The 21,526-nt window shown below is 37.7% G+C and overlaps 1 protein-coding gene across 2 annotated transcripts in view; it reads left to right on the plus strand.

The window, feature by feature from the left end:
- Positions 1–17,666, plus strand: part of ASB5 (ankyrin repeat and SOCS box containing 5) — a 49,784-nt gene extending 32,118 nt beyond the window's left edge. The window contains exons 3-8 of one of the 2 annotated variants that reach the window (XM_053585190.1): positions 11,362–11,441; positions 13,269–13,376; positions 14,045–14,195; positions 14,330–14,464; positions 15,986–16,177; positions 17,297–17,666. In XM_053585190.1, coding sequence (XP_053441165.1) covers positions 11,362–11,441; positions 13,269–13,376; positions 14,045–14,195; positions 14,330–14,464; positions 15,986–16,177; positions 17,297–17,424 — 794 coding nt within the window. In that variant the 3' untranslated portion in view covers positions 17,425–17,666. The remainder of the gene's footprint in view (positions 1–11,361; positions 11,442–13,268; positions 13,377–14,044; positions 14,196–14,329; positions 14,465–15,985; positions 16,178–17,296) is intronic. The other variant, XM_053585200.1, reaches the window with a different exon arrangement.
- Positions 17,667–21,526: the final 3,860 nt, after the last annotated feature.

Genomic DNA, 21,526 nt, shown 5'->3' on the forward strand with positions numbered 1-21,526 from the left:
ATCAAGTAGGAGAATGATTTAGGCAAGAAAATGAATAGAGCAGCTTCCTTAAAGTGCTCTGATACAAAGTTATTCATATTCATAATAGAAAAGTGTGAAAGGTATAAAAGAGAAGGAGCACAGTACCAAAGAGGAGCTACATGAGGGAATTATTTTTAAAAAGAATAGTCCATTCATTAGCATAAATTTTAGTAAAACACAAATATGGTTGATGATAAACTTAAAACGTTGGAAAGGCAAGTTCAGAGATAAAATGACACCCCTTCCTAAAATCTTCAGTTATATTTTCAGCTGGTCTCTGGATTAGGAATGAGATAGGTTCTGTAGGTTTGCTCTTAAGTTGAATGTAAGTTGAAACAGGTATATTTTACCTATTACCTGTAACAGCCTCCGTACTTAAGTGTGAGTTGGACATCAGTTGGAGGTTTGTAACTTGAGTACTGGCTGTACTATGTAATAGTTGGAGTTTGAAGAATATTATTTATAAATGATTATTAATATTAAAGACATACAAAGCATTTTTTTTATTATTAAATCATAGCTGTGTACATTAATGCAATCATGGGGCACCATACACTGGTTTTATAAACCATTTGACATATTTTCATCACACTGGTTAACATAGCCTTCCTGGCATTTTCTTAGTTATTGTGTTAAGACATTTATGGTCTACATTTAGTAAGTTTCACATGTACCCTTGTAAGATGCACCGTAGGTGTGGTCCCACAAAGCATATTTTTAAGTAGGATGAAATACTATATTTTCTTTAAAAGAGTGAGAAAGCAACTGGATCCCTTCTTTCCACACCAGTACAATATAATTAACAATAAAATTGAGGAACACACTAAAGTGGATAAGAGTGGTTGACTATAAACAAGATAATGTAATAGTCCAGCTATTTATTGGATGCTTACTATGTGCTGGGCCCTGGTAGAGGCTGGGGAGCAGTAATTACCAATCTTCACCCTCATGGTCTTTAACATCCAGGGGAAATGCAAATACTGGGCCAGGTGAGGTGCTTTACGCCTAGCATCCCAACCCTCTGGGAGGAAGAGGTTGGAGGATCCCTTGAGCTCAGTTCAAGCCCAGCCTGAGCAAGAGGGAGACCCTATCTCTACTAAAAATAGAAAAACATTAGGGTCCCTGCTACTAGGAAGGCTGAGGGAGGAGAATCGCTTGAGCCCAGGATTTTGAGGTTGCTGTGAGCTATGATGACAGAGCACTCTACTCAGGGTGACAGAGTGAGATTCTGTCTCAAAAAGAAAGAAAGAAAAAGAAAAAGAAAGGCAGTTACTTCAGAGTCCTGTCATTTCTTAAATGAAGAGTGAACTATATACCCATGCACTAGGCCATAGGTATTAGCAACATAATAGCTGCGGTAAAGGCAAAAAGGAAGTAAATTTTTTTTTTTTTTTTTTTGTAGAGACAGAGTTTCACTTTATTGCCCTCCGTAGAGTGCCGTGGCATCACACAGCTCACAGCAACCTCCAACTCCTGGGCTTAGGCGATTCTCCTGCCTCAGCCTCCCGAGTAGCTGGGACTACAGGTGCCCGCCACAACACCCGGCTATTTTTTTGTTGCAGTTTGGCCAGGGCCGGGTTTGAACCCGCCACCCTCAGCATATGGGGCCGGCGCCCTGCTCACTGAGCCACAAAAGGCCACCCTAAAAAGGAAGTAAATTAATCTACCTGGATGAGTTTCACAGCTCTTTAATGTGGATAGAGACTCTAGAGCAGGCGTCCTCAAACTTTTTAAACAGGGGGCCAATTCACTTTCCCTCAGACAGTTGGAGGGCCAGACTATAGTTTAAAAAAAAAACCCTATGAACAAATTCCTATGCACACTGCACATATCTTATTTTGAAGTAAAAAACAAAACGGGAACAAATACAATCACACAGCCTCATGTGGCCTGCAGGCCATAGTTTGAGGACTCCTGCCTAGAGCAGTGGTTCTCAACCTGTGGGTGGCGACCACTTTGTAACAATGAAAATACATCCTGCATATCAGATATTTACATTATGATTCATAACAGCAGCAAAATTACAGTTATGAAGTAGCAATGAAAATAATTTTATGATTGGGGGTCACCACAACATGAGGAACTGTATTAAAGGGTTGTGGCATTAGGAAGGTTAAGAACCACTGCTCTAGAGGAAGTTGGAACTAAGCTATAAAAGTATCTAAATATCTAATTTGGTGAAAAGGTATACATTTTTAGATCCTCTTCTTTGACATAATTTAAATATTTGAAACTATAAAGAAATGCCTTATGCTTTGATTAAAAAAAAAAAATAACAAGTCTTAACAAACTTTCACTAGATTTAGTTTCAAATTTTCCCAGCACTATTAATGAGAATATAAGTAGGACTATTCTTGCTGGTGATAGTTTTATGATACACATTGAAATATTAGAAAGTTCCCCAAACCAGGTAATTAGACATATTCACAAAGATAAATAATAGTGTTGATTTCGCCAAAATAAAAGCCACCTAAATATCACTTAATAGGTGATTAACTAAATAATTGTATAGCTATACAATAAAATACGTATCATAAAGTAGTCACTTAAAATGTAGAACTATGTTTTATGACACAGGACAATGACTATATCATTAAGTGAAAACAAATCGGTTAAAATCAATATTAGTAGTATGGTTATACCTTGATCTAAAAATGAATGTGTGTATAAAAATGTTGGGAAGGATATACACCAAAATGTTTGTAATAGTTATATTCAGAAATAATCATTATGATTCCAGTGTGTTCCTTTATCCATTTAATAGACCACTTTTATAATAAATAAGACATTACAGTTATTGTTTCTGTATGTTGCTATTTTACATATACATATTATTATATGAAAATGTAGAGAGGAAAATCCCACAGTTCTTTTCATTTTCATTTATAGAAACTCTCATTTTACTTGTCTAGTTAGTTAAATGTATTTATTATAGATCCATTATGAATGAATAGCCCACTAAATACATTGTGAAGTCTTGGGTTGAAAAGAGAATAACGTAGTATAAAATTTCATTGGACATTTTAAAGAACTAAGTTTTCTTTCTGGCTTTGTCAGTTATTGTTTATAACTTGAGGCAAGTCATTTAATCTCTCTAAATTTCAATGCACTGGAGATACCATTTGCTTCATTAAGGACATACTTAGTGGCAGACACTTCTCACACAGGCCCATTTAATGCTTATAGGTGAGGAAACTGAGATTTAGCAATTTAAAGAAACCTGCCCAGTTGCCAGGGCAAATAAGTAATAGAGTCAGGTGTCCACCTTGCACAGCCTTATCTTTTAACCCTATTCTCAGTTCCACACAGTCTCTAGTCAGGTTTGATGAGGTTCAGTGTAGTCATGCAACAGAAAGCAGAAAAAGCCCCCCAGGGAAAAGCAGTGAGTGGGTGAGTGAGACTCTGGTTTAAGAAAATCCAAGAGTTTGCAGAGTTTGCACTTGCAACACAGGAAGGCCGCATGTGTTATCTGCTCACACAGGAGGCTGGGCATAGTGGCTCATGCCTATAATCCCAGCACTATGGGAGGCCAAGGCGGGTGGATCCCTTGAGCTCAGGAAATCGAGACCAGCTTGAGCAAGAGGGAGACCCTATCTCTACCAAAAATAGAAAAAGTAAATGGGTGTGGTGGCAGGTGCCTGTAGACCCTCAGTTGCTTGGGAGGGCTGAGGCAGGAGGATCCCTTGAGCTGAGGAGTTTGACATTGCTGTGAGCTGTAATGACACCATGACACTCTACCCAAGACAACAGTGTGAGACTCTGTCTCCAAAAAAAAAGAAAGTGCTCGCACACAAAGGAGCTGAAAAATTACAGAAGGAAGAGAGTACTGTTGACGCGCTCAGGGAGATTTTGGAAGAGGAAGTTTTTGAATTGAGCTTTGCAGGACAGAGATAAGGAAGAAAACAATCTTGTCCAGTGGAAAACAATCTTACTCCACAAGCTGCCAGGGTCAGGGCTTGTTTAGTATCCAGTTTACTACTGGCCTCAAGCTCCTATCCCACCAAGCCGCCTGGGAAATTTCATCATGTTAATAATGTCTCTTCCCATCCTCTCCCTTAGAGCAGGTGCAAAGGTTGTGCTGAGTGCTGGTGCATTAGGGAACATAGCTGACCTGCATACCCCAGGCCTGCTGCCCATATACTTGCAAGTGAGCCATTTTATCCTCTGAAAAATAGTCAGGCAAATCAAACTTTAGGCATGGATTTCTGTCATAGATGTGGGGATACAAGAGCCTAAGACCCATCTTGTTCCTCAGGCCTTATTACCTCTCAGGGGTACAGCTCCAGCATGGACCTGGTTCCTGCTACTACCTAGAACCAGGGTGAAAAATCTTCCTCTATTGCCTGTGCTCTGCATCTCCCTTTTTTTTTTTTGTGAGACAGAGTCTCACTCTGTCACCCTATGTAGGGTGCTCTGGCCTCAGCCTAGCTCAAACTCCTGGGCTCAAGCAATTCTCCTGCCTCAGCCTCCTTCAGTATCTGGGACTACAGGCACACCATATCTGGCTAATTTTTCTATTTTTTAGTAGAGACAGGATCTCCCTCTTGCTCAGGCTGGTCTCAAACTCCTGAGCTCAAGGGACCCTTTCTCTTCGGCCTCCCAGAGTGCTGAGATTATAGGCGTGAGCCACTGTGCCTGACCACTTTCTCTCTTTTTTATCTTCTTCTCTTACATTTTCCCTCTCATTTATTCTTTCTCTCCTCTTCTTGCTTTTTCTTACCCTACTAATGTGGCTTCCTGCTCCCAGATGTTGCCCTTTTCACTGGAAATTATCTTCCAACCACTTTTGCTGTTTAGTCCTCATAAACTGCTATAAGTTGAGCAGGAAAGGCAGGAGAACAAAAACACAGGAGCCATATGTACAAAATTCTTAATACAAAAAAAATTAAAAAAAAAAACAAAACAGGAACCCTCCAATCAATTACTGAGCAGCACAAATTATCTTCCAACCACTTTTGCTGTTTAGTCCTCATAAACTGCTATAAGTTGAGCAGGAAAGGCAGGAGAACAAAAACACAGGAGCCATATGTACAAAATTCTTAATACAAAAAAAATTAAAAAAAAAAAAAAACAGGAACCCTCCAATCAATTACTGAGCAGCACAAGAAAAGATTTAGCAGAGAGAAGATATTATGAACAAAGAAAAGAATAAACTGTTTGGGGGAATGTATAACATAATACAATTTAGCTTAAGTAGAGGGTATGGGAAGGTATTAAGTAGTAGAAATTCATCAAAAAAGGAAGAGCTAATCCATATTGTAGGTAATATCCAATTCTAGGGTAAGAATGTTTGACTACATTTAGTGGAGACTCTCACTGGGTTTTACTCTAAGAGAGAAGGGAAACCATTGGATTCTTTATGAATATAAAAGGATGGCTCCAGCTCCCATGTTTAGTAGTCTGTTGGAAGGGTACGGGTGGAAACACACCAACCAGAAGCATTTTGTTCATATGAGATTGACATACAGCCAAAATTTGGACAATATTTCTTTTTTTTTTTTACTTTTTTGAAACAGGGTGTCATTTTGTTGCCCAGGCTAGAGTGTCATGGGTCATCTGAGCTCACTGCAACCTCAGACCTCTGGGCTGAAGGGATCTGCCTGCCTCAGCCTCCCAAGTAGCCGGGACTACAGGTGTCTGCCACCAGACCTGGCTAGTTTTTCTATTTTTAGTACAGGCTAATCTTGAACTCCTGAGCTCAAGCGATCTTCCTGCCTTGACCTCCCAGCATGCTGGGATTACTGTGCCTGGCCAAGTTTGGATTATATTTGAATGGTAAAGGCCATGGGGCTTCTTGGTGCTGACCTGTGGTGTGTGAGAAATAGAAGTTAAGCATTATGCAAAGCTTTTTGGTTTTGAAGCACCTAGTTGAGTGGAGTTGCCCTTTGCTGATAGAACAAAAAATTTAGTACCAAATCAAGACTTCAGTTTGGTGCATGTTAAGTTGAATTGCCTACTGAGATAGCCAAGTGGAGAAGTTGAACAGGCAGCTGCAAATAAAAGTTTTGAATTTACAGGAAAAGGCTGGCCTGGGGTAATCAGTATGTGGATAATACACATATCTGTATTCATGGCCCTAGGTGAGATCTCAAGAGTGAGTGCAGACCGATGTAAGGACTGAGGGTAGAATGATGAATACCCTAAACTTCAGTTTCATTGGCTTGATGGTAAATCTGCCCCCTTAGAGCAGATGATTATCTATGTAATATTTTATAGCTAAGGGAACTATGCATTACCATTCTTCACAGAAATGAAAATGTTGAGTGAAAATGTCATTGCTTCTTGCCTCTCCTTATAATGAATTCCCTGTTTCAGATGCTTGGTGCCTTTCTTATTTTGAGAATGTGGAGAAAAAGCAGGTGTGGACAAACCCACAGGCCTCTGTGCCATGCTAAGCTAACTCTCAAAGTGAGAAGTGAGAGCACATCTCACTTCTGCTCGTGGAATGATCTGAGGTTGGGAGTAGGCAGAGACTTTTAAAATAATCAAACAGCTTTTCTGTAGCCAGGAACAGAGGTCTAACTGTAATGCTTTTATTTCATAGCAGGACACATATAGTAAGGAGCACAAAATAAGTCAGGACCAGCAATTTCTCAAATAAAAAGGAGTGATCAGTAATAAAAGGCAATTTTGAAAATAAATCAGATTTTCAACTGCTGTCTTTCTTTTTGGAGGTTAATAGTCATATTACAAGAAGCTTAGAGCTCCTTAAAATGGCTGAACAGAACTAGCACATAACAAGTGACTTTTTCTTTTCATGCTGATTTTTAAAAAAGCTATGAGTCGGATTTACCTCAGCAGTGGCTGGTATGAAGTACCATGGGGAGATGGTGACCTAGGTATGATATTGACCCTTGCAAAACTGTATAGATCTGAAAATATGAATGTTTTCTCTCTAGCAATGTGGTGTTTACAAAACAGGGCAGACTCTCTCTCTGCAAATTAAATATCAGATGTCTGGAACTAGTGTTGCGTCTAAATATAGTCAGAGCCACCTCCTGTGCAGCTACAGAGAGACCATAGCAGTAGGCATTTGACTAGCCTGGTGAAAGTTACAGATATTCTGTAAAGCCATTTCACACCGAATAATTTATCTTAAAAAGTTAAACTGAACATTTTTTTTTAGTAAGGGTTGCACTGCTTTATCTTAGACAATTTACGACTAACTCATTAAAAAAATTACTAAGTAGCTGTGCATAAATGTATTTGCATTTTGTTCTTGAGAAAGCTCATAAGTCTTTCTAATATAAAGAGCATATCTGTATAGAAAGGTAATATATTTAATATTGACCACATTTAAATGGAAATTGATAGTTGCTAACTTTCAGATTTTAAAACATGGAGAGGTAAAGACTTAGTTCGAAACAGAAATTGGAACATGATATACACTGTAGTGTCCTTTCATTCTCACGTGGGATCAGATTACAGATATTCTTCTAAGGAATTATAAGGAAGCAAATGAACTGTGGTTGCTTGGGAGTTACAAAAGCAGAATTTGAAGCAAAGAAAAAGAGTTTCTTCATTGAGTGGCATGTATGTCCTATAAACTACTCTTTTAATAGATCGATATAGCTTCATTTTTCAGAAAGGAAAAATGTAACAGCAATTGTTGATTATTGGCTTAAATACTTTTGTAAATCACTCAATTGCTTTGTATCATTTACTTAAGTTGGCAGCAATGAAAAACATTTTAGTCAATTGATGTTATTATTCATGGCTTGAGTTTGTCTACTTTGGGGGGGAAAAGATTGCTCCCTAAAATTCATATTAAAATCTCCCCTATTTTGATACGGAGGCTCTTGGTTTTGCCAATTATACTAGGTAGTATTTACTGTGCATTTATATAGCAGGCACTTAGCATGCTCATTTCTAATCTTCCCTCAGTTCTGGTTCATACATACATAGTGCTTGTCCCAGAGAGGTTAGAGGACTTTAGGAAGGCACTGTCCTGAGCTGGGACACAAATCCAGGCCTTCCTGGCCTTCAGTCTTTCCCCTCTGTGAGCTTCTGGCACTAGACTCCATCTTCTTCCTTCCTCACGACCTTCTCCTCCTCCTGCTCCCCAGCTCTTTTTTCTCCCTCCCCCTCTCTCTTTTTTTTTGCAGTTTTGGCCAGGGCCAGGTTTGAACCCGCCACCTCCAGTATATGGGTCGGTGCCCTACTCCTTTGAGCCACAGGCACTGCCCTCTCTTTTTTGTAAGACAGAGTCTAACTCAGAGACACCTCAAATTATTGGGTTCAAGAGATCCTCCTGCCTCAGCCTCCCGAGTAGCTGGGGCTACAGGCACCTGCCACCATGCCCGGCTAGTTTTTCTACTTTTAGTAGAGATGGTGTCTTGCTGTTGCTCAGGCTGGTCTCAAACTCCTAAGCTCAAGCAATCCACTGGCCTCTCCCTCCCAGAGTGCTAAGGTTATAAGCGTGAGCCCCCAGCCCCTTCTTGAGGGAACAGTGAGGGACTGCAAGGTCCTATGCTGGCCAACGGAGCTTAGTTCTTCCCATGAAATGACAGGACAGTGTACTCAGAAGCTTTTGTCTTTGCCTGAAGGACCAAGGGATCCCTCCTACACAAGCCACGTCTGCTGATCACTATGACATTTATCTCCCTTTTCCAATGGAGGTCATCTTAATAGAAATAATAGCAACACACATACATAAAATCCACCTTTACTTTTTTTCCCTCCTTGCCTTGAGGGACTTAAGTTTTGATGGTAAAGAAAATGACAGTGTGGACAGAAAGTTAAGGGACAGATGAGGGAGGAAACTGGGGGGTGGGATATGGAGTAGTAAATTCAGACACTTATATTTCTTTATTTTGGTCCTTGTATGGCCTGTTTTCTAAATGATTTTTTTTTCTCTCTTTCTCCCCCTGCCCATTCCCAACACCAGAAAATAATGCTGAAATTGCTCAGGAGACTAATACAGTCATTTTGATGAACAAACACAATAGCATCTGAGGGAGAAGAGCCAACTGGTAGGAATACCAAGTGCCCTTCAGCTGCAAATTTTGTTGGCACTGCTGCCCCTCAAAGGTCATTGTAATGTGCTAGAAAGGAATGAGTCCAAAATGAATCCCAAAGCCCATTTCTCAGCAGTGCCAATCCCAACATCTGGTGAATTATCATGTTAACTAGTGACAATGGAAAAACAGGAAGTGTTAATGAATTGACATCCCTATAATTTAGCATATGTCTTTTAGTGATAAATTCAGGATAAAGAAATCTATTATTATACAGGAGGAAAACACTGATCATTATAAATATTGTATTTATATTTTTTTGAGACAGAGTCTCACTCTGTCACCCTGGTGTCATAGCTCACAGCAACCTCAAACTCTTGAGCTCAAGCTATCCTCTTGCCTCAGCTTCCTAGTAGCTGGGACTATAGGTGCCCACCATAACGCCCAGCTAGTTTTGCTATTTTTAGTAGAGGCTGAGGTCTCACTCTTACTCACGCTGGTGTCCTACTCCTGAACTCAAGCAACCTACCTGCCTTCGTCACCCAGAGTGCTGGGTGAGTCACAGCACCCAGCCTGTAAATGATTATTTAAATGGACATATATATTTAAGCATGGATTACTTAAAAGTCTATTAATGCACTACCACTTTGCTAATGAAACTGAACATAGGGTGTTACACATGCGATGTATATTTACATATACAATCTGTTTGGAAAGTTAGTATTATAATTTTCATATTATCTTATTTAAAGATTCATAATGAAAATTGATGTAAGTTCTGAAGTTCTCCAAAGTTTCACTCTTTGCTCAAGCTGTTTAATGCATATAATATTTAAAGCATCAGATTTCATCTTAGAATTTGGAATGTGAAACATGCTCTTTCCCCCAAAGAATGTTATTTATGATGGTAACTTTTGCAATTTTACTTAATTAGAACATAATGCTCTAATTTCTTAAAAAGTATAAGTTTGCCACCAAATTTTGTCCAGCAAATATTATTATTGCAATAATACAACTGTTGCACACTACAAGTAAATAATATGCAAAAGCTACAGGATTTTCAATTGAAAACATCTAGATAAGCAAGAAATAATGTTAAATGGAGATGTTCTCTATCTCTTCCTTTCAGATTTGTAGTGTTTTTAATTTTAAACCTTGATTATCTTTGTTCTGCAACTCAACTAGCACAAAAATTGGGTGGGAGATTTTTCAGGGTTACTCAGGGGTTTGCCTTCTCTTCTTTTTATATATACTTGATAACATTTCATTTTCAATGCCTTTTTCTTCTGAAATCACAGTACAGAAGAAATGTGGTAAAAGGATGAAATGAAATAAAACTGCTGTTTAGACAGGAAAGTTTAATTTCAGAGAGATATTAGAAGGAAAAATATAGCAATGAAAAAATGACAACAGACGTGTACAATATTACCATTTGCTACAATGCTTTACATACTATAGCGTGTGTGTTTTGAGAGGCAGGATTACACGTATTAATTAAAAGTATTGTCTCTGGAGGTCTCTGGAGCTGGCAGTTGGTAGCCCTGCCTGAAGTGGGTTGTTGTAACTTCTCATTAATCTTACTTACTAGTAATATTAAGTGACGCCCTAAGGCAGCAATTCTCAACCTGTGGATCATGACTCCTTTGGGCATCGAATGACCCTTTCACAGGGGTCACCTAAATACATCCTGCATATCAGATAGTTACATTATGCTTCTTAACAGTAGCAAAATTATAGTTATGAAGTAGCAATGAAAATAAATTTATGGTTGGGGGTCGCCACAACATGAGGAACTCTATTAAAGGGTTGCAGCATTAGGAAGGTTGAGACCACTGGCCTAAGGAATCTCATATGCTCCAACATACTCTTCCTTAGCTCCACCATGGGTAGGAGTCAAGTTTCCCCTCAGTATCCTGGACCTGTCACTCTAGTCAACACTGCAGCTTCCTTTTTAGCCTGCTGACCAGGGGGACAGGAACCCAGAGAGCTGAGTGGTGGTCTCAACTTGCAGCTCCGTGGAATCATTGTTGTGCCTTCTGATGGAAATGTTTCTGCCTCTGGAACTCAGATCTCTAGGCCAGCTAAGCAGAAAGTCAGGAATCAAAAGTTTTGCTAGTGGGTTAATGGTGAGGGAGAGTCATCCAGAAAGCACCATGAGTCTGGGGTGGGTCAGTTCCAGAACACAAATTATGGCTCTCTGGATTTGGAAAGTGCATACTTAGCTCCTCTAGGTAAGACAAATTTCCTAGTATGTGGTATAAATAAATATCTGGGTTCCCATGTCAAATATTGAGCATGAATAATTCATATTAAATAGGAATTGATTGCATCTTTTAGCACTGACCCTGACTCTCAGATTTTTGTTTTCTTTCATTTTTGTCAGGTTCCTGGGCAGATCGATCACCACTGCATGAAGCAGCAAGTCAAGGACGCCTTCTTGCTCTAAGAACACTATTGTCACAGGTAATATATGACTTATAGCTTAAAATATGCCCCCTTCCCATGGGCACAGAACATAAAACATTGTCAAAGTGAATCAATTAAAAAATAAAACCACAGGCGGCGCCTGTGGCTCAGTTGGTAAGGCGCTGGCCCCATATACCGAGGGTGGCGGGTTCAAACCCAGCCCCGGCTGAACTGCAACCAAAAAATAGCTGGGCGTTGTGGCGGGCGCCTGTAGTCCCAGATACTCGGGGGGAGGCTGAGGCAAGAGAATCGCTTAAGCCCAGGAGTTGGAGGTTGCTGTGAGCTGGGTGAGGCCATGGCACTCTACCGAGGGTGATAAAGTGAGACTCTGTCTCTTAAAAAAAAAATAAATAAAATCACTTACATAGTCTTATTGCCCTTTTATTTTAGCTCATGTCAGGCAAGTCAATAGTTTCTGATTTATCTTTGAAACTTCTTCACAAATGTTTTGATATAATCATATGTCTTAGTATTTCGAATTCTCACCCAGTAGATTTGTTCACTGGTCGATCTTTAAGCATACATTAGATTTATGTAATATTTAGTAAGCAACCTAAATATGCGTAACTCTGTAACAATGAGTACAGATAGATTAGTAATAAAATATCCAAAAAGGGGTAATCAGGCAGATGCCAACATAATTATGGTTATCTCTAATATGTTATGGCGAATTGCCTATGAAAATGATAGGACAATTATTTCTATACCTGCCTGCTCATCAGACTTACCTGAGGAAAAATGAAAAGCACAGATTCCTTATAGAACAGAAAGTACTCTGGTTTGGGCTTGTTTGTTGTCTCAAGGTTATGGTGAGGTTCAAATGTACACTCAGACCTGGGAGTCATTGTTCTCGTGTCCTCATTATCAAGGAGAAAGGGATTTTCTCAAAGGTGAGGTTGTGTTGCCCTGTTTAAACAGCACAGCCTGGGACTCAAGATCTGGAGCCTGAAGCTGGCACTTGAGCTGAACCATCTCAGCCTCCATTTTCCCATCTGTAAAATGAAGATGTGAGATGAGAGGCTTCTTCATGGCCTTCCTGTTTTTTGATAATTATGTGACTCTTTTATGTTGCTCATCACTTGCTTGGGGGAGGTGATGGAGAAGCCTGTAAAAACATCACTCATTTCTAAAGGGTAATCCTCAGAAAGGGTCGTGCCGTCCTTTGAGAGAAGAGTGGTCTTGGGATATTTCTCAGTGCTTATCTCTTGGCTACTCATAGGTCTTCAAGCCCGATGTGAAAGGAAGCTCACACTTCTCAGGTTCTGCTGTTAGCTGGTCACTCTAGCATGTGGCAGGAGGGATTGTTTCCTCATGCCTGACTGGCAACATAAAATCTTTGAAAGGATCTTAAAAATTGTCATTTGCTAGTGACAAAGATTTGGGCTGATTACCTGTTTTCTTGCCTTCACTTAAAGATTCTTATATCCCTTCTGTATTACTGGTTATGGGTGGTCCATGATGTTATGAGGATTTCGCCTTGAAATTCTTCCTATTGTGAGCTTGGTATGATTGTCAATAGACATTGAATTACCAGAGATATCAAGAAGGCAAAGTATCTCATGTCCTATTATTTAATTTTTTAGTCTGATATTGTGAGTTTATTTGGAATAAAATGGTTTGCATCATGGTGGGGCAATGATGGGGATAAGGAGTTTTGACAAGTGATAGACTCATAGCATTTGGACCAGCTATTCCTGCTAACTGGAAAATTGATTGCTTGAGGTTCTTTGATCTTTAAAAATATATCACTCTTCGATGACATTGATAGAGATGATTTTAGGTAACTTTTTGTACACATTTCAAGATTACTCCTGTCACCTTTAGGGTTATAACGTACATGCAGTAACCATAGACCATGTCACCCCACTGCATGAAGCCTGCCTTGGAGGTCACGTGGCATGTGCCAGAACTCTTCTGGAAGCAGGAGCTAATGTAAGTATCTTTCAAAGACATTAACAATTTCACATCTACTGACTGAGAGAATCAAACAAGGCTCTCACTCTGCTCTTCTTTTCCTTCTTTCTCGGTAGCTTTCAAAAATAGCAGAATAAAAATAAAGTTCTCGAATTGCCTCAGCCTTCTCATGGTACTCTGAAAAGGATTTCCAATCATTGCAGAATGGCATGCATAATGATACAGAATATTCTGTATATTATTTCCTCCTTTCATGGCTCTAAATAGCAAACGATGAACATCTTTTTGCCTATAATGTTTGCCCATATTTTGGATGATTTTCCTTTGATCAAAATCTCAGAAATCTAAATCTAAATCTCTTACCCATTTTAGCAGTTTAAGCTAGCAGTGTTAATGTGGCTTCATCACAACTTGCATTACCATTACATTGAACTAATTTTTGATCACCTGAGTATGCATTTTTTCATGATTTCCATTAGTTGTAGGCCAATTCCTATAACCTATCACATCATATTTCTATTCCTTTTCAATGTATTCCATTTCTCATGTATATATGAGCTAAACAGATTTTGTCATATTAACGACAAGTTATTTCTATTAGCAAATTGTATGACTTCTGAAAATATGTGACTACATCAGTTAGTCATGTATCATTTAGCAATCTTAGAATTCTGGTGCTGGTTTAGGTAAATGCCCTCACGATAGATGGTGTGACTCCATTATTCAACGCGTGTTCACAAGGCAGTGCAAGCTGTACAGAACTTCTCTTGGAATATGGTGCCAAAGCCCAGCTGGAGTCATGTCTTCCATCACCCACACATGAGGCTGCCAGTAAAGGTAACTTAGCTTCAGGATTAAGTGATAAGAGGGAGAAAGTTTATCTTTCAATGAGTAACCCTGCAAGGAGAAGCATGGGGTGGGGTGCACGTGGGGGATGCACATGGACACTCATCTCTACCTTGTATTGGCAGGTCACCACGAATGTCTTGACATCCTGATTTCTTGGGACATAGATGTTGACCAAGACATTCCTCATTTGGGAACTCCTCTCTACGTGGCTTGTATGTCACAACAATTCCATTGCGTCTGGAAGCTTCTTTATGCTGGTATTTTCTTCAAAACATCTTCAGTTCTTCCCATACACAAAAATGATTATTTCTTTCTCTAAATAATCTTCTTTAAAAATTAGATCTGATTGCTAAAAATGTTCGTATTATAACAAGCATTTTTACTTATATAATATAACCAATTAAAAAAAGAATTTCCTGGCTGGGCACTGTGACTCATGCCTGTAACCCTAACACTCTGAGAGGCTGAAGCAGGAGGATTGCTTGAGGTCAGGAGTTCATGAGACCAGCCTAAGCAAGAGCAAGACCTCATCTCTAAAAATAGCTGGGTGTTGTACCCTAGGTATTTGAGAGGCTGAGGCAAGAGGATCACTTGAGCCCAAGAATTTGAGGTTATTGTGAGCTATGACACCATGACACTCAACCTGGGGGCGACAGAGTGAGACTCTGTCTCAAAACAAACAAACAAACAAACAAAAAAAAATGGAGGAGGAGGAGAAGAAATTTGGAAAGAGCAGGAGGAACTCTTAAATGTATTACTTCTTAAAGATATCATTAGTTTTACAGATAGGTTCGGAAAACAGAATTGAGAAGAATTTATACATTTTTGTGGGTGGACATCTACATTTCTTGGTGTTGTGACCCATTTTGTACTAGAATGTGGGATTATTATTTTTTGCAGTATCAAACAGTATTTATTCATTGCACACACATAAAATGACCACCATGTGCCAGGCCTTTCACTAAAATAAAATAATTACACAATAAATAATTTAGTATGTAGGATTGTGTTTTTAAAATCTAAGCATTTTTTAAAAATTTACTTTGCATGCAGATAACATCAATGTGCCTCGCTACTTAAGAGGCTCAGTACCTTTATGTATTTATTGACTTAAACCACATGAGTGAGAAGTGGCAAAAAATCTATATACATTTTACCTAAAAAGCTCACATATCTAGATTTATAAGATTTGCAAGAAATTGAAGAGCCCCATTGCTTTAAAATAAAATGAAAAGAATAAGAGCAAAAAGCTCTCAAATAATTCTTAGAGCTATCAATCATGATGAAAATCGACAGCACTGACCTGTACACTGTTTATAATATTAGTTAATATTACTTTTGAAATCATTTTAAAATTCAATTTAATTACATTTCAAGTATTAGAGAACAATACAACAAGTGTATGCACCCCTATTCAGATGTACTCAGTTATAAGGTATATGAAGTGTGTATATGGTCCAAAATATGTATACACATTTTAAAAAAGGAAAAAAACTATGCTAACATTGTAATACTGAAGTCACATTTGACTTCTGCAATTACGAGAGGTGCGCAAACGTGACTTGTATTCATCTTTTGGTAATAGTTTTTCCTGTCTTAAAATGTGTATGCATTTTTTGGCACCCTCTGCATATATAAAGAAAGAAATCATTACAGGTTAGAGTTGAAGTCCCCTTTGTACCTTCCTCAATTGCCTTCCCTTTCTTCTCCCCACTGAGATAACTGACTCATCCAATAATTTTTATTTATATTTATCATGACTCCCTAACTACCTGTAGGTGCTGATGTACAGAAAGGCAAATACTGGGATACTCCACTACATGCGGCTGCTCAACAATCCAGCACGGAAATATTAAACTTACTGTTAGAATTTGGAGCGGACATCAATGCCAAAAATACAGAGTTTATGCGACCTATAGACATGGCCACATCCAGTAGTGGGGTGGAAAGAATACTGCTTCAACATGAAGGTGAGAAGAGTATGTGCGGACAAATAGCACAAATACGTACTAGCCTAAAATAGATGATATTGTCAGGTGCGGTGGCTCATGCCTGTAATCCCAGTACTCTGGGAGGCCGAGTGGGGCAGATCCCTTCAACTCAGAAGTTCAAGACCAGCCTGAGTAAGAGTATGACCTTTTTCTACAAAAAATAGAAAAACTAGCTGGGCATTGTGATGGGCGTCTCTAGTCCTAGCTATTTGGGAAGCTGAGGCATGTGGGTCACTTGAGCCCAAGAGTTTGAGATTGAGTGAGCTATGATACCACAGCACTGTACCCAGGGCAATAGAGTGAGACTGTCTCAAAAAAAAAGAAAGAAAAATAAAGTAAAATAAAATAGATGACATGGAAAGGCTTTATGTTGGCATGTAGTCATAGTGGCATAAAATTTGGAATTTATTTTATCTAAGTAGGTCATTTGTCAACTTAGGTTCTATCTATAAAGAAGATATGATGTTTTTAATTTTCCTTTCTCATCTAAGCTATCATATTTCTTTGGTTAAGTAATTCACTTTTTGTTTTGAAAATGCATACTATGTAGTTCTGATGTAATATTTGCTAATTTACATTTGGAAACACGCCCCATTTTATAAGGACATGTAGCTTCTAGAACATGCTGAAGAAATATAATCAGGAAGTATTTTCATCCTAAAGGTTTTTGTTCTAAAATAGAATTTCTTAAGTATTGTCTATAACAAAATATCTTACCTTAAATAATAAATCTAATATGATGAAAAATAACTAATTCAAAAATTTCCTCTTTTAGTGCATAATACTTCTGAGGGCTTTTAATTCCTATCTCCTTTAAAAAGTATAATTTGTCTCTGAAGCCTTAAATGCAAGAATAATTTCCTAAGTCTGAGGATCATAATGTTTAAAAGAACATGTGGACTATATCTCAATTATAATAAGATCTCATAGGTAAAAGCTATATAAATGCTTATATAAATTTCTTTAGTATAGTGGTCTCATACTATCTCAGTTTACTACAAAGCATCAGTTTCTTTTATGGCTTTATTTTATGTATCTTACAACACATAAAAATTTATTTCTCTTTTAACTAATGGATACTGTCATATCTTCTTGTAGCTACCCCGAGCTCTCTCTGCCAACTTTGCCGACTCTGTATCCGAAACTACATAGGAAGACCAAGATTGCACCTTATCCCACAGCTCCAGCTGCCAACATTACTGAAGAATTTCTTACAGTATCGATAAAGTTGTAAAATCACCCTAAATGCCTAGAAAATAAAAAAGTATATTTCATTTGCTTAATGAAAAGTTCATATTAAAATATGCTAAAAATGAAGTAAAAGGGATATGAGATAACCCAGGGAAGCAGTGAAATATCAATTATCATTATAAGTGTATTAGTTAGGATTATTATTGTATGCATTTTTGTCTTTGGATTATAGTATATTTATAATATCTATTTAACAATTCCAATATATCCTCTTGTTGACTTAGAAAAAAATAAAGTCTCCATTTTATGATTTTTTTTCTAATGAAAAAAATAGAACTCTTACTACAGTTATCTATATTATATGGCAAAAGCCCTGTATTCTCCAAATAATAGATTCACATTTTAATTTGGGATAGTATAATTGGTTATTTGTTTTTGATAAACAAGATATGAGTATGGTTTAGAAAAGAACAGCTAATATGGTTTTTGAAATCAAAATTACTCTCACTCAGGAAATCCACTATGTTGAACGTGTGCTTGTCATTATAATAACCAAGTCATAATGTGGTCCTTTCCCTAAAAAGAACTCGTTTAAGTCACTTTTCCACAGTAAATGGACCTGTCATAGAAACTGGTTAAGACTAGAGGTCAATACTGCCCTCTCACCTTGAGCTGTTTAGAACATTATACACCTGGCTAGGCCTATTTTAAGACCCCCTCGTTCTCAAGAGTAGCTTCTAAAGGTCTCTTGTCTGTGCCTTCATATATATTCCTCTAACCTTCTTTCATGTCTGAAATTGCCAATACCTAGGGATATCTACACTGAAGAAAATGAACTTCATATGTGATTGACACTGAGGCATAGGATCATGAGATGAGTCCAAGACTGCAGAAATGGAAGATAAAATTACTTATATTGTGGATTTTTTAAAGGTGTGCCACTTGGCACATTTAGAGACCTTAAAAAATGAACCCTACATATACACCTTAATAGTGGTGGTTTTAATTCTTTTTATGCAAAGCAAGGGTACAGAATAGACTGTACTTGCAAGTACTAACAAAGAGAACATTGTATAAAAGAAGATATGGCTAATCTAGTCTTCTGCAAGAGTTTAATACTGTGTTTATTCTCTTTAGCTTTAACTGTACTTGAGTGGAGTAGAAAAAGTAATAAAATTTTCTGTCTTTTATGTAATTCAGAGAGATTTGGGCATATTATGAATTTATAAATGAAATAATCAACATACAATTCTCTGTAAAGTTAAAATATTGATGAGTTTTATGGATTTATTAAATTTTGATAAAATAAATATTTTGACCATGATTTTTGACAGCCCAGAGCCTATTTTCCTCTCAGTTCTTGGCTAATTTCCAGAGTTTAGAGAAAAATAAACCATTTTTTGTATGTAACCCCAAAGTCATTAAGTTTGCATTTTGGAAAAACAAAATTAGGTGTGATGAAAAACATCTATTTAGATTTTTACAAATAGACAAAAAAAGCTGTGGCATATCTGTTAACATATTCTATGTGCCCTAGAGCCTTTTGAATGTCCTACAGAATATCTCAGTCTAACATTTGTAATGAACATTGTGCATTGTAATCGATTTTTATTATAGAATAACGTCATTGACTATAATTAGATATTAAAGCTACCTATTGGTAAAAACAGGTTTCTATTAGTAATTTCCCTGAGTTAGATGTAAACTTGGATTGAAAGAGTAATGCAACACATCTCTCTTCATTGCTTGTGCCAAATGAGAGAAGTATCAATGTTAAAAAGGACTCCTTAAAATTTCAGTATATTTGTACCCTATATCTTAGCTTGAGTATTGATTGTCTTATCAAAGAAGTATTATAATTTAAATGCATCGTATATTTGTTAAGTTATTAAAATGTGATTATTATATATTGGAAGAAAACACTTTGTTCTTTTCTAGTTAGCATTTTATTTTATAGTGAAAGGTGAAGGAGAATATGATTCAACTGGACTAATGTTTTCACCACCCATTTCCAAATTACTGAATTATGGGCACTAAGAGTAGAGTAGTGCCGAATAAAAACAGATACCTGAAAGGTCTTCTAAACCAAAGCATACATATTAAAGATCAAGGACAAAGTTTCACAGAGGTGCAGAATGAAAAATTATTTGACTTAGAGTAAAGAAATACAGTGAAATAATTGCTATAGATAGGCACTGTTAAAATATATACTTTGGGGGGGAGTATTTATCTTCCATTATTTTTATAGCTGCAACATATATTTGTTGTTTCTGAGAAAGTAAATAGAAACATGGTGTAAAAGAAGGCATTCTTCAGAATGGACGGTCTAAATGCATCTATTGATGTTTTCATTGTTTCTTTAAAGGCATTAAACAGAACTGACTATAGCTACCCATAGTAGCTATGGTCAGGTTTATATAAAATGTTAAAACTTACCCTCTTTTTTGGATTATTCTCATCTTTTTACTCTTAATTTCTCTATTATTCTTATCATCATTTATAATTCAGCTTGTTGTGAGGTTTTCCTTCTTGCTCAAAAACTTAAAACATTCTTAAACATTCGAGATAAATGGAAAAAAAATTTACTGAGAAAATTCAGTAGTTCCCCATCTACTCTACTGAATTTTCTCAGTAAATTGTTTTCCATTTATCTTGAATGTTTGACAATGTTTTAAATTTTTTGAGCGAGAAGAGTAGGGTGCCGGCCCCATATGCCGAGGGTGGCGGGTTCAAACCCAGCCCCCGCCAAACTGCAACAAAAAAATAACCGGGCCTTGTGGCAGGCGCCTGTAGTCCCAGCTGCTCCAGAGGCTGAGGCAAGAGAATCGGGTAAGCCTAAGAGTTAGAGGTTGCCTTGAGCCGTGTGACGTCATGGCACTCTACCCGAGGGTGGTACAGTGAGACTCTGTCTCTACAAAAACAAAACAACAACAAAAAAAACAAGTTACTTCAGCTATGTAGGTCTCAGTTTTCTCATTTTTTAAAATGATGGGTGTCTTCCCATTTTGAGTTACCTGCACCCAGTGAACAGAAAGTATGTTTCCAGAATGTCTACAGGCGTCCTCAAACTTTTTAAACAGGGGGCCAATTCACTGTCCCTCAGACCGTTGGAGGGCCAGACTATAGTTTAAAAAAAAAAAAAAAACTATGAACAAATTCCTATGCACACTGCACATATCTTGTTTTGAAGTAAAAAAACAAAACAGGAACAAATACAATCACACCACCTCATGTGGCCCGTGGGCCGCAGTTTGAGGACCCCTCATCTAGAACATTGGAAGTAGACAGGGTGGTTTAAAAATTTTCATCGGCTGCCAGAGGGAGCTTCTTAAAAAAATGTGATGGGCTCCTCATCCTAATCAGGTACGGTAATCATTAGATTGTTGGGTACCTCTTCCAAGAACCAGAAGGATGGCTCTCTTTCTGGGATTAATGCCATGTACCTTTGTAATTGGTGTAGCTATCTTTATGCAGTGAAATCTGCTCATCCCACTTGTAACATCACTGTGACCCTAGCAGCAACTACACACTTTTGTATTATGAAATAGCAAAAATAGGCTAAGACTAAACACCAGCAACCAACCATCATGACCTTCAAGTGTCTTTAGGGATGGGTAGCTCTAGAACAGGACCAACTAGGCTGCAACACCTCCAAAGTTCTCTCCTTCTCTACAAGTCTATTAGCTGTGAAACTTCACATACCTTCAAACAAATATTGTATATTTTTTATCACTGTATATCAAAACTAGCTTGCTTGTGCGTATAAGCTTACCTTCAGCAAGCTGATGAAAACAGCTGATCTCAATGAATTTTAAATTGTGACTATGGCAGATATAAAATACTCTTTATAAATGAACACATAGAAGTCTCAAATTTTTAAGAAATTGATGATTTACATACTATTGATTTATAGATCACAAATAGGGATATAAAATATTTATGTTCAAATTCAATGGAGAAATATTTACAGTATATTTACAGAGCTGCCACCAGATGAAGTTTGACAGTTAAGTTCATAAACTCAGACTAGAAAAAGTGAAGGACTATAATCTTTAGTGACTGTTATGCTGCTATTGATCTGGGAAATACTTTTTTCTCCTCTATAACAATCTGCAAGAACCACCAAAAGCAGTTCAC

This window comes from Nycticebus coucang, chromosome 1 (assembly GCF_027406575.1).
Source record: "Nycticebus coucang isolate mNycCou1 chromosome 1, mNycCou1.pri, whole genome shotgun sequence".
Classification (NCBI taxonomy): Eukaryota; Metazoa; Chordata; class Mammalia; order Primates; family Lorisidae; genus Nycticebus; species Nycticebus coucang.